Source organism: Dendrobium catenatum, unplaced genomic scaffold (genome assembly GCF_001605985.2).
Source record: "Dendrobium catenatum unplaced genomic scaffold, ASM160598v2 fragScaff_scaffold_1639, whole genome shotgun sequence".
NCBI classification, from domain to species: domain Eukaryota; kingdom Viridiplantae; phylum Streptophyta; class Magnoliopsida; order Asparagales; family Orchidaceae; genus Dendrobium; species Dendrobium catenatum.
Genome location: NW_021320101.1, coordinates 385,847 through 396,690, shown reverse-complemented (window position 1 = coordinate 396,690; position 10,844 = coordinate 385,847). Strand labels below are relative to the sequence as shown.

The 10,844-nt window shown below is 36.0% G+C and overlaps 1 protein-coding gene across 2 annotated transcripts; it reads right to left on the bottom strand.

Annotated features, from left to right (window-relative positions):
* Window positions 1-4,528: 4,528 nt before the first annotated feature.
* LOC110110602 (probable trehalose-phosphate phosphatase F) lies at window positions 4,529-10,017 on the bottom strand. Of its 2 annotated transcripts, none has more exons than XM_020842171.2 (12): window positions 9,825-10,017; window positions 7,582-7,691; window positions 6,834-7,321; window positions 6,611-6,751; window positions 6,426-6,497; window positions 6,011-6,139; window positions 5,820-5,876; window positions 5,635-5,736; window positions 5,467-5,544; window positions 5,243-5,383; window positions 4,940-5,032; window positions 4,529-4,850 (listed from the first exon to the last, which is right to left on the bottom strand). In XM_020842171.2, the coding sequence occupies exons 3-12, from the start codon at window positions 7,122-7,124 to the stop codon at window positions 4,791-4,793; spliced, it is 1,164 nt and encodes a 387-aa protein (XP_020697830.1). In that variant the 5' UTR covers window positions 7,125-7,321; window positions 7,582-7,691; window positions 9,825-10,017; the 3' UTR covers window positions 4,529-4,790. The 2 variants fall into 2 exon arrangements, with proteins under 2 accessions (XP_020697830.1, XP_028556986.1); XM_028701153.1 differs by lacking the exon at window positions 9,825-10,017 and adding an exon at window positions 8,748-8,820.
* Between the last annotated feature and the right edge of the window lie 827 nt (window positions 10,018-10,844).

The following is a 10,844-nucleotide window of genomic DNA, read 5'->3' as shown; positions in this document are numbered from 1 at the left end:
GAAGCTTAAAAATATTAATTGGGTGAGCACATAATATCTAAATATAGCATGCCTATAGTCAAATCGAGTGACTTGTCGAGACGAATCCAATGAACCCAAGATTGTTTGCTTATGACACCATTTAGGCAGATAAATGATGGAGAAATGATCAATAATCAGGAGGATCAATATGGGTCGTCTGAAGCAGCACTCCAAATTTACTTTATATCTTCTTCATATTTAGAGAGCATGTCACTCTTAAAAATTTATAAATAGGCCTCCACCTTAGCATGATGAGGGGCTTGGATCTTGGGCTAGAGACTCAAGAGAGTTTTCGTGGCTCAAAGAATTTTGAAGCTCCACCAAAGCACAATCGTTGACAAACCCTCGCCATCGAACCTCTTATCGGCCATCACCGTAAGAGCTCTGCCAGGCCACCGGCGAAACTTTCATTGCTCAACCGCCACCATAGGATCTCCTTTACCTTAATGTTCTAGTCAAGCCTTGCACCCAGTTGTCGTCACCGAACTTTTGCCTTCTAATCGCGGACATCAAACTTTTACTAGCTGATAGCAACTAAACCTCAAACTTCAAGCATTTCATCGGACAACCACTACCCTAAGATCACTATCACTTGACTATAGTCCATTTTAACATCGTTGCCTGAGTACAATACCTCCAACTAGCATCACTCAACAATGATCCCTCCAACCATCAACGCCCAACGATCGTCCTTGGACTATCGTCAGACGACTACAATCCCTTCAACCTTCTTCACCCGACTACGGTCTCTCCAACATCCATCATCTGGCGACCAACATCCCTTCAACCTTTGTCGCCTACTGATTATGATCCCTCTGACCTCTGTCGCACGACTACAATCCATCCGACCTTAGTTTCCCGCCAACTATGGTCCTCAAATTGTTGTCACCTGACTATGATCCTTCAAATCATTGTTGCGTGACTATGATCCCTCTGACCACCACCATCCAACTATGATTCCTCCTTCCTTCGTCACTCGACAACAGTGCTCCGACCTCATTCGCATGCTGACTATATTCCATAGACTGACATCATCCGACAACAGTCCCTTTGACCTCTGTCATTTGCCGAGTACGATCCTTTCGACCTCCATCACCTGTCAACTCCAACCATGGCCCCTTGGACCATCATTACTCAACTGCGACCCCTCCGACCTCTGTCTCCTGACTACAATCTATCCAACCTCAATCGCCTACCAATTATAATCCTCAGGTCATCGTTGCTCGACTACAGTCCTCGAACCACCATCTCCTGACCACAAATTTTTTTTTTTTTTTTACCTCAAACGCCCACCAACTACGATCCTCAGACCACAATCACCCTCCGACTACAATCATCGCCTAACTACGATCCTATGGATCAAACGAATAGGTTAACATTCTTTTGAGGGCAGCTCTCATGTCATTGGATTCGTCCAACTCCAATTATAAAATGTGCTTTATATGATGTATATTTACAACATTGAGTCACCCTTCCCCAAGGAAGGACATCATTTGTAATGAACAACAAAAACTAGTGAAATCATTTTAATTGGGACATACCTTATGGTTTTTTTTCTTTCCTGGGTTTTTCATGTAAAAAAATTTAGTATCTTTTATGATTGTTGCACCCTCTCCTTGCCTCTCATATGTCTGTGTATTGGATTTTCGTACAAATCTTGGACAATAAACCCTCTATATACCGTGAATGATCCAACACCAAGTAATACTCATTGATATATCTCAAATTATAAAAATATTAAAACTTGAAGATATGAGAATTAAAAAAAAAAGCAAAAGACATGAAAAAATATATAGGGCCAAAGTAGTAAACTATAAAGGAACTTTTAAAAAGCGGTGCTTAAAAACTCATTTAAATTAGCAAACAAATATATTAAATTTTTGTAACTTTTGTCATTTAAGGAGGGCCCACCGAGGCTTAGGGTGGTTGGTGAACGAGCACGGTTGGGAACCCTTATCCCGGGTTCAAATCCCCTCTACTACGACCTCGCCTCTTCCGTAGGGCAAAGCAAATGTGGGCTCGAAGCCGGTGGCTAGCCTCGCTATGTTCCGCCGAGAGATTAGTTACACCGCCAAGCTCACTTTTAATTTAGAGTGGGTAGATATCCTTATTCCAAAGAAGAAAAAAAAAAGTCATCTAAGGAGGCTGAAAGAAAGCACAGAAGTCACCATATGTATCTGCGGAGTCAAAGCCAAAATCATATAGTAGTATATTTTAAAATAATCCATAACTCTATTAGTACAAAAGAGCATTCAAATGCTATTCCAAAATTTCCCAAGATATTATAGCGAGCAAGAATATCTATCCAAATCCAAAGCCATAATCATAAGACATCGAGAAATTCAGAACCAACAAAATAACCAATAGAAACACAAAAGAAAGAAGTGAAAGATTAAACCTGCGCTCGAGGGATCCCTAGTAGTTAAGCAAATGGCAAACCTCATCAGGCTATTAATCCTTTCTCCATTTTATCAAGCCAAGAGATCTTGAAGAGTAAGGAGTGTTTTTCAGCGAAATCTAATTATGTCGATCAATCAGATTGTATTATTGCTTTAGACCTCAATACTATCAGTTGACCGCACCAAGGGATTGTAGAGGGGCAGCACTCCCCTTGCTTAAGGTTCGATGGCTTTTCTCCCGAAAAAATAAATTTTCACGTGCAACTGTACAATGCTACAATCTCTTAGTTGAAGATAGAGAGAATAGAGTTGTTAGAAATAGATAATTGCGGCAGTGTAGGTTGCAGTGGCACGGCGTTACAAGGTGGATATAGAAATAGAGAGTGGAGCGCCACGGCAATCCAGACCTTAGCATCGTTGTGTTTTGAATCAGGTTGGGCAATTTTATTTTTTACTTTTCATGTTTCACTTGAAGGATTGCATCCTTCGATGTATTGAAATGCATCTAGTGTAGAAGGAAGAGAGAAGATAAAAGAGACAATGAGAGAGTGTGAGAAGAGAAATTTTGTACTATTTCTCCCAATTTCATAATTAATTTCTTAATCTCATGTGGCTACCTGATTTTTTCTGATTTTGAATTTTTTTATGTTAAATGTTGGTTTTCATTTTCTTTTCTTTTTTTAAATTTGTTTCTTTCTTCCCAACATGAAGAATGACTGTTATGAAATTATGCCCTTTGTTATGTGGCCCTTCATTTCTCTACTACTGTGAACTATACGCCAAAGCCGAAGTGGTGGGAAGCAGCAGTCTGTTAATGATCTTATCAGAATAATGATTACTAAAAGTAATTCAAAATAAATATTTTTTAATTAAAAATCACTCAAAATTAAATTTAAAAATATTATAAATTATTTTAAAGAATCATGAGCCTCTTATCAGAATAATGGGCGGATCCAATTTCTTTTTTAAGGATGGGCAAAATTTTAATTAATGAGATAATAATAATAAATAAATTAATAAATTAATAAAATATAGTAATAGTAACATCAAATATTAATAATTCTCAAAATTTTCATTTCATAAAAAATGTTCTTACTATAATTTAGATCGCAGAGGTATATATCTTAAATAATTAACTAGATTTACAAAATCAAACCTTCGAAATCCTAATTCAAAACCCTGCCTCGACACCTAATCTACTCAGCAAGACATTTACCCCTTTTTTAAAGTATAAAAAAAATCAAAATCAGAATTTGCTATTGCAATAAGATATTATGAATTAAACATAAATAAAAGCTCTTAGTTGAAATAATAGTTTGTACAAAAACTTTTAGTTGAAATAAATAATTATACATAAATTTATTTTAATTTTGAATTCTTATAACTATTAAATTTTAGTTAAAAATAAATATTATAACTATTGTATTTATTTTAAGATAAATAAGATATTAATTTTAACTAAAAATTTAACAAAAATAAAGTTAATTAAAATTTATAATATTCATCAGATTAATAAATTAAAGTTAATTACTTATATTTAATTTATATTTATATTATACTCTCTCCCCCTGGAACTTTTATTACGTCCTGTGTAAGGACGTAGAGGAACGTCCCGCCAAAAAACTCGGTATTTGCTTGGTACAACTAGGTATTATTTGATATTAACGAGCAATACCGCTCTTTGAAGACCAATACCGAGTTATACCGAGCTGTACCGAGAAATACCGAGTTGTACCGATTTTTTCTAGGAAAAACTCAGTACAACTTTTGTATAACTCGGTATTTCTCGGTTAGCTCGGTATAACTCGGTATTGGATCTTCCAATGATGGTATTCCTCATTATTGTTTGGTATTGCTCGGTATTTGCTCGGTACAACTCGTTTTTTGACGGGATTTGGCCTCCGACCGGACGTTCCTCTGCGTCCGGTCAGAGGACGTAATAATTGTTCCTCCCCCTGCTCTCTCTTACTCTCTTCCGCAGAGGTGAGCGAAATAAGCTGAAATTTTTGACGACTTTGTGGTTTTTGTTCAGAAATAGCCGAATCTTTTTGGCGTTTTCTTTACAAATGTACAAAACTCCATTAGATTTAACGAATTGGAAACAAGCATAGATTGAAAAAATAATAATAATAATAAAGAATTATTACAAAGAAACCAGCGTTTAAGGAAATAAATAACAAAACTAAAATTACAATGAGCACGATATATTATGATGGCTTAAGCCCCAAAAACACTAATGACTACCTTTCATCCCTTCACTAAAATAACCAACAAAGATAATCGGACTAGAAATGAAAGCCTTGATACGCTCACTCATCTTTTATTAATAATAATAGATTACAGGAACTTAAAAAAAAAAAATCAAACAAATCAATGTGTCGCCATTTCAGCCTTCTTCCACCTCACTAAGGATATAAGGAAATCCATGACCTATAAAAACAAGGAGAAATTATTGCAGATAACAACTGGATCAAGTAATAATGAACAGGAACAATTTTTTTATTTATTATTTTTTTTACCTCTAAAGGTTCTCTCAGTGAATAATAGGCATTAGTTTCTTTAGGTACTGAAGAAACCAAAATGCCAAAGCCTTTGCCTCCTACTCTTAAGACCTGCAAAATGTTATTTCATTTACTTTTTCTTTTTGTAAGGGATATTTAAGCAAATTAAGGTAGATTAATTAGCACACACATCGCATACTCAGACTCGAATCCAAGACCTTTTAATTGACAGCTTAAGCTCCCAACCAACAGGTCAAGATGAGTTGTGTTGATAAAGATATTTAGTTGTTTATTTGAGCATCAAATAACCACTTTTACTACCTTGAAAGCATCTTCATCGGTTCGATCATCTCCAACATATATTGGAAGAACATCATCACGATCATTTAGTCCCAGGGACTCGAGCAAGAATTCAACAGCTCTCCCTTTGTTCCAGTCTATAACAGGGCGGATTTCTAAAACCTACCGGACATGAAAATCAATTAGAACTTCAATTATGAAAGCACCACTAAAAAGATATCCATATTTTGGGTATGTAATAATACCTTCCGTCCGTAAGTTAGTCGTAGCCGAGGATAATTTTTTATAATATCAAGAACTCGCTGGGCAATCAGATCCCAACTCTGTAACGATGAAAAATGAAGGGGGGAAAAAAAGTAACGTAACTAGCAAAAAATGCAAGAAAGATATTCAAAAAAAGGGTCCAAGTTTACCTTCTCATCAACCAGGCGATAATGTACAGAGACACAAAATTTGTTGTTTTCAACTTTTGAGCCTAAAATGTCCTTTGTATTCTTGATGAGCGATCTAAAAACCTGCTAGAATTTAAATGTATTTTGTTCAACTTCCTTCAGTCTTGAAAAATATAGTTATTATTTATTCAAGAAGTACACTATACCTCATCGATCATGGGTAGAAACTCACTTGCAGGTTGGAACAAGTTTACTTCTTTTCCCTGCAGAGGACGGAGTAATTGAAGTTGAATGCAATTTTAAAGAGACTGAAGTGAAATTTGGAAACCAAAAATAGTAAATGTTTAGAGTTATCTGAATCATAAAGCAAATAGTGATGCAGAAAATGAAGCTGCACCTGTTCATCCGTAGAACGAATGGTATTTGGCTGGTTAGAGACACGTTTAGAATCTTTAACCGGGCCAATTATGTCCATACCATGACTACCAGCATAATAGAGTTCATTTAGCCCAACAAATCCGTGAACCTGAGAAATGAAAGGTGTAAAACACAGGTAGAACCAAAAATACTTAGCTGCCGTAAACATGTAGACAACTCTTAACCGAAAGTTGCAGAAGTAGCTCATAAGTAGAATGGTTACAGGTACAATTTCAAGCTTCGTTTGGATGACTTTCTTAATGCTTCATAAAGCAGCTTTCTAATAAAAAAATTAAAATTTTTATACTAGAAAGTTGCTTTAAGAAGTAAAAAGAAAGTCGTCCCAAACAAAGCCTCAGAATCAAGACAGTGAAATGAACCATGTTCAAAAGTACCTTATCACGACTCCTTCCACTTATTATGGCTGTTGGAAAATAACCGGCAGCATTTTTAACTGCGGTGCGCATCTGTAGTGAAGCGAAAAAGAAAAGTTAGAATACAAACAGAAAACATGCACAGTTCAATTGCAACACTACCAATGCTCAATGTTCTCAAGTTAAATTAGATGACCATCACTTACCGCACTTGACATAAAAGCATGTTCAGGATTGTCCACAATAGGAGAAAGAGTCCCATCATAATCCAAGAACAGAGCTACTGTTTTGCCCTTGGCATAATTTGTGATTTTCTCAAACGATGATATAGCTGAAGGATAGATCTTCTGCAAGGCAGAAACCATTCTGGTTAATTTACCTGACTAAATAGCAACGTCAAAGATCAACTGAAGGGGGGAAGAAAATTACCAGCCAAGAGAGATACAGTGCATCAGCTTCTTCAGAAGCGGTATCAAAGTTAATATCCTTGTTGATCTTTTTACGAGGAGGCGATGATGCTTTCATGGCATCCAGCCAGCCAGAAGTACGGACATCATCAAGCTTGTTAGGAAAAGTTCTTCGTTTGGGAATGATTAAATGGAGATCAGAAGAAAATGATGCCCAGTAAGGTGCCGAAGTAGCCGATCTGCCTAGACTTGACATTTTCACAGGGACTTGATCAGCTAGAACGGGGGAATTAAGGTTAGGTTTCAAATCCATGGAGCCAGACCACTTTGGAATCTTCAAAACTTTAAAGTATGATGTCAAGTTCAAAATTAACAGCAGCTGCTTCCTATGCTTTTGTTTGACTACTGAATTATCTACCCAACCATTTTATCAATGAAGAACCACCTCTTCAGACTTTTCTTGTCTTTGCAATTAGGGGTGCAGTCCATTAAGCACACGCTTCCTGAAATCTGAAGGTTGAGAGTTCGTCAGATTCAAGTTATGACCAACCTTTAAGGTTCATCCGGTTGCTTGAAGTTAAAAAACATGTTCTGAAGAATGATCAATTTCTAGATTCTATTACTTATTGGATATGGTTATTAATCAATATAGATTTCAACTCAACAAAAACCTTCAAAATCCTTCAAATGAGAGAATTTTATTTTTCAAACTTCAAATAAGTGAAAACCAAATCCTAAAATTATAAAGCGGAGAGGTTGAATATTCTTACCTTCTCATAGCTATAAAGCATTTATAGCAGGCGGGTAAACATTTAAGCAGAAAACTAGTTCTTCCGAAGACTGAAATATACCTTCAAACTTCAACAGGAAGCTCCTAAATCTGCAAAATTAAAATGAAAAAAGAAAAGTTGAGCTTTGTTTCAAATTTTGTTTACATATGTAGTGAACATCTGTACCTTATTTAAAAGCAACAATGCTTCATTTTTATTAATCTTAAGAAGATAATATACCGCCAATAAAAGGAAAATCAAATACGAACAATTGATATATAAATAGAAAGCAAATAATATTACTTGCATTTCTCCCTTTATGATAAAAAACCTGAACATTTGGATGACATATCTTCAATTAAAGCTCAAAACATGAACACACCAATTTCCTGAACATGATAAGGGCTCACATTTTTCAGGCCAATAGATGTCGCAGAAAGATGCATTATATTTAGGATGGCATCAAAATGCATCTAGAAAAAGGTTTTGAAATTGCTTCATAAATAGCTTTATTTGCGACAATAGTCTCTCAGCTATGCAAGCGCAAAATTAATATATAAAAGCAAACAAAAAATTAAATTTGACATCCAAAATAAACTAAGTATTTAAAAGAATAGATAAATATTTCACCAATTCAGGCTTAAAAGAAGTAATTTGGCCGAAATTGTTGATTGAAAGCAAACAGTGCTCGCTTGTAACCCTAAGCTAAAAGGTATGATGCATAGTTAATTTTCTAAAATTTATTAAAATGGTGGCATAAGTTCTATAAACTAATGTAATAAACCACAAAAACATCTTTTCCAAGCGCTCGGATCCAACTATTAGAAGGAAAATCTGGCAACTTATTTAAAAATGATCAACTTAACTATGCAATATTGTGCATCAGAAAAAATAATAGTATAAAAAATAATAACTTGCCAAACAATTGAAGTAAATGATAAATGTCCGCAACAGAAAAAAGGAAAAAAAAAAAACCTAACAAATCAATATGTAGATAAACAATTGAATAATCATAAAAACTCTTGCACGGCCAAAGAAAACTTCATTTTGGTAGGAAACACATTCACGGTAATTGGTGCAGTGGTAAAGGAGGAATGGACAACACAACAAATCGCATCAGCCAAAAGCTATCAATACGAAAATGAAAACTAGCTAGTCGCTAAAACCTCACAGCCGGCCTCAAACCCGGAAACCGCGGAGACGACAAAGCCCTCACAGAACGGGTTTCTCGCGGCACTCCTCTCAACACAGACTCCACATAAAAGAGCCAAAACGTGCACACTTAGCTTTTATTATATATATATTTAGGTCAATTAAAGCAAATTGAAACAAATAACATATACTTAAGACTCAAACTCAAGAACTCTTAGTTGATACTTGATAGGCAAACTAAGGTGAGCTGCCTAAGACAGCTCACTTTACACCTTTCTAGTTTCTACTAGCGGACAATTAGCTCTTCTCTATGTGCCATTTTTTACTTCACCTGCAGTAAATAAGTTTCCAAAGTAACGAAGAAAATTTAAAAACGGCAAGACTTCACTCAGTTGAAAAAAAAAATAAAAATTTTTTTGTTTCTTTTCTTTATATATTTTAGGCATTCTGATCGAGACAATTGTAAAAGACGGTGTAATTTTCTTGAACTAAAAAAAAAAAAGTTCAGCGAAAAGGCCGAAAGTAGTGGACCTCGGCTCCATTTTTTTAGTCGTTTTCTACCGTGTAAAGCCAGGAAGGGAACAGTTGGCAGACAAAAAACAGCGACTGGAACATAAAATTAAATAAAATACCGCTTCGTACAGTTATTCATCAAAGAGGCAACGCCCTGGATCACAACGGCAAGTCCACAATGCAAAAGAAAAAAAATGCGAATCTCGAAGTTCAAGCGGCATGTCCCCCAAAGCAGCATCATTCACTGGAAACTAAATCCAGGATTGCCAATAAAATATGAAATGAAATAAAATTCGCAAGTTACGTGAAAATCAGAGAAATACGAATCAAATTAAGCTAAAAAAATAATCCCAAAAAAAAACAAAAAACTGAACAAATTTAGCTAAATGAGAAATGGCAAAGAATGCAAGTGTAAAAATTAGAGGAAAAAAAAAACAAATCAGCAAGTTTTACAAAGCTCTAGAAGAATTTGAAGGGGTCCAAATCCTCCTTTCTAACCCAGTGCTCAGTGCTAAAAAATCTTAACCAGACAACATTGCAAGTAAAAAAAAAAAACAGCGAAATGTTGCGATGAATACCTGGATATGGATCTCGACTCTATATCGTCTGTGAAGAGAAGACGGAGATGGGGAGAATAAACGAAAAACCCTAGGAGGAAGGGAGACTGAAAAAACCCGTGAAAAGCTTCAGCGGAGCGAGCAAGATAGAGAGAGGAAGGAGAAAAAGAAGAAGATCACAGCTTGGAAGTCTTAGGGCATTTATAGGAGAGAGTTCCGTGATGGAGAAGACGTGTTCACCAAGAAAATTACGTTCTTAATAATTTTCTAGAAAAGCGAATTAGTTAGAGAAATAAACGCAAGACCTAAAAATTAGTTGACTGGGAGCATTTTTATAGTGCACAAATATGAGGACCCGGAAAACGACCAAATGACGTGGTGTTTTCAGAGCCTCAATATCGCTCGATTTCCTTTTTTCTGAAAGCCAAGCGGTGAAACAAACCATGCTGGCTGTGAGGACGGTTGGTCCCATTCTACGGTCACTTTTGGCGGGCCACCGTGGGAAATTGCCTCCGGTCTTGTCTGCGCGGGATAGTAGTAGTTGAGCATGTGGTCCCCGCTTTAGCTGGCGGGAAATTGCTAATGGCTATAGGCTCGGGCCGGGTTGGGGAAGGCTTATGGCCCATTGATCGATATGCAAGTGGCGCAAATGGGCGGGTCTGGCGCGGGCAAGACTCGGGCCCAATGACAATTGTGGGCCAGGGAAGCCCCTTCCTGCAGTGTGAGGCTGCCCCCAACCAACTTTTTAAGAAACCTGTAAGAAATATGAAGATATTCGACAGCTTATCCTTTAAATATTTTGAATATGTAAGAAATGTTTCGAATATTTTTTCTTTTATTTTTTATTTTTTAATAAATGGTTCGGTCATGTCTTTTTTTTTTGACATTTAGGTTAATTAATACATAAGACTTGATCTGAAAATCTCTTAGTTAATAACTTAAGCTCCCAACTAATACATCAAGATGAATTGTGTATTTCATATATATCAAAATTTTGCTTATCTTTATTGTCATTTTGAGTTTCGGCCCTTATTTATATAT